Source organism: Montipora foliosa, chromosome 12 (assembly GCF_036669935.1).
Source record: "Montipora foliosa isolate CH-2021 chromosome 12, ASM3666993v2, whole genome shotgun sequence".
Classification (NCBI taxonomy): Eukaryota; Metazoa; Cnidaria; class Anthozoa; order Scleractinia; family Acroporidae; genus Montipora; species Montipora foliosa.
The window spans coordinates 40,183,527-40,186,026 of record NC_090880.1 but is presented as its reverse complement, the minus strand read 5'-3'; the positions used below and the strand labels follow the sequence as shown (position 1 = coordinate 40,186,026).

At 38.9% G+C, this 2,500-nt stretch overlaps 1 protein-coding gene across 4 annotated transcripts in view; it reads right to left on the bottom strand.

The window, feature by feature from the left end:
- Positions 1-2,162: 2,162 nt before the first annotated feature.
- Positions 2,163-2,500, bottom strand: part of LOC137980041 (uncharacterized) — a 42,057-nt gene continuing 41,719 nt past the window's right edge. For all 4 annotated transcript variants that reach the window (XM_068827373.1, XM_068827371.1, XM_068827375.1 and 1 more), the window contains one exon: positions 2,163-2,429. In XM_068827373.1, coding sequence (XP_068683474.1) covers positions 2,241-2,429 — 189 coding nt within the window. In that variant the 3' untranslated portion in view covers positions 2,163-2,240. The remainder of the gene's footprint in view (positions 2,430-2,500) is intronic.

Genomic DNA, 2,500 nt, shown 5'->3' with positions numbered 1-2,500 from the left:
GGAAGTTTGGAAATATCGTAGGGAATATAAATCAGTCCACCCGATCGGAGATTAATTCAATATCCGTGGGGTATGCACATTTGTGACTACAAACAAAAAAAAGATTTCAGCCCGGTTTTAAGACGTGGATGCCTTCGGCATTCCACGTAATAATTAACAATGAGAACCTTCGCTCTCAAGGGCCACGGGTCAATAGCCCATTCGGCACGACTTTTCGCGAACAAACAAAAAAATGTTTTCCTTGTGATTAACATGTCAGTCAATTCAGAGAACCTTGAATTTCTTTTCGCTTCACATTTCACTTCTCGTTGTGACCTTCGTATTTCTCCGCGTCACGGCTAATCATGAATCCAGGTTTTCGAAGCAACTTTTCCGTTTTTTGGGAAAGAGATGTAGATCCAATGATCATGAATGAAGCACAAGACCGGTATAGGCCGGGGCAGTTGTTTTGGAGCCACCATTAAAGCAGAAATCTGCAGCAATTTTCGATGAACACCTTTGTGCTGGAAAAGACAGTTTTTATTAGTTTGCGCCTTTTTAGCAAGAAAGAAGGGTTACTCTCTGAGCATCATTAGCTGCATTTACGTTCAGAACAGAACAATAAAAACCAATAAAAACTTGCTATGTCGATATTGACAAACGAGAAAGTCCCCGTCCCTCGGGGAACCAAAGCGCTACTGATCGTAAATTCCCAAAAGAAACTTTTTTATGGCTTTTGGAAATTGGAAAAGACAGTTTTACTTTAATTTTGTTACTTTTAGTTACAGACAACAAGTTCGTTTTCAAAATCGCGGCCACATTGTTCATGAACATGTAAGGGTCTCTAAGCATTCTGTGCGACGCGCCGTTTTCATGAAAGAGAAGTCGAAATCAGAACAAAAACGTTTCTTTGTGTGCCTATTATTTCTCGCATTAGTCTTCGTAATATCTTCGGTTCAAATATTTTATGGTAATTTGTATTATAATGTTTATTGCTTATTTTTACTAAATTGTGAGGCAAACTCATTCTCGTCTTTGATGAAGACAACTCGCCATGTCATTCCGAATTTTCTTCGTGATGTGATAAATTGATAGCATAAACCGGCGATTTCTCTAACCCATCAATGGCATTCGTTTTTATTTCAGTTCAAAATTAGTGACTCGTTTAATGAGATAGTCAGCACGTTTAAGTGAGAGTGCAGGACTAACCCTGCAGTCATGCACAGTTTAAAGCCTTAAATTGGTTAATACTTCAACGTCATTGGCTTAACTTGTCGTCGGTCGTCAAGATTGAAGATTATAATTAAACACGTTGTGATCTAATGTCTCCCTTTAATGAAGATATGCTTGTTAGATTTCGATTAAACGTTGCCCGTGGTGAGAACGCATGTTTTATGAGTCAAATGAGTCAATGAGTCATGAGTCAATGAGACTCACAGTCAATATAGCAATAATTTGTTGAAGCCCTCGTTTAAGTGATTAGGCCTAAGCACTCTCTCAGATTTTAGCTTTCATTTTATGGTTTAATTAACTGCACTAACTCGTTGACTCATTGACTCATTGACTCATAAATACTTAACACTCGCCCGTGGTATAGCATCAGCGTTGTGAACAGTTAAGTTCATTTTGACGCGACATGCTCCTCTTCAGAAAGAACTCTTAAGTTTTCTTAAAATCAGTGTAATTTTGGTATCACCAATTCACTTTCTATTTCCTCGCACAGGTCTTATGATTGAGTTTTCATTTTATGGAATTGGAGGCTGTGGTCGATGACTGATGCCACGGAAAAAGGACCACCCTGGCTGGGCAAAACAACTGTCTTGAGTCCAGTGAGTCTTTAAAGTAAGGGTAGAAAATCCACGTGGACCCGTTTTAAGTAAACTAAGAACAAATGTCACGGTGCACTTATAATTTCTTCTACTTGAATGTGTTAATGGTACGAACAAGCCGTGTGAAATGGCGCTGGCGATAAGCGATACCTGTATACCCACCATTTGAATCATTCTATGCGATTATTGCTCGGCAGTAGCAATGAGTTGTTTTTACTCGTTAACGTTCATCTTACGAAATCTTTATGGCAATAGGAACATGATTTTTTTCCTTTAAAGCCATGCGTTATGACATTGCGTATTTTAACTCTGAAAAATAATCGTGATAGAAATAAACTAGTTAACCAACCCAGGTAGAGCTTGGAATCCCGATATTGTGTTTCATATTAAAGGGTAAGAACTTTATGGTACAAGTTAGTTAATTAAACCGCTTTAACCAATCGGGCATGACCAATAATGAAGCTTGCATGTCTTCTTCGGCGACGTCGACGTTGGATGAAAGAGGTTGGAGGCCCCTTTGCAGTTGCATATGTATTTCTGTTTGTTTGAGGAAACCGTTGACACAAGGTTATACTCTTGAGCGAAGTTTGTGGAACAGGTTACACCAATTATTCTTGATCCCTGCAAAAAGGATACAAAGATGAACATGAGAGACGACATCAGACATACCATATGGTAGCAGAAGCAGCGAC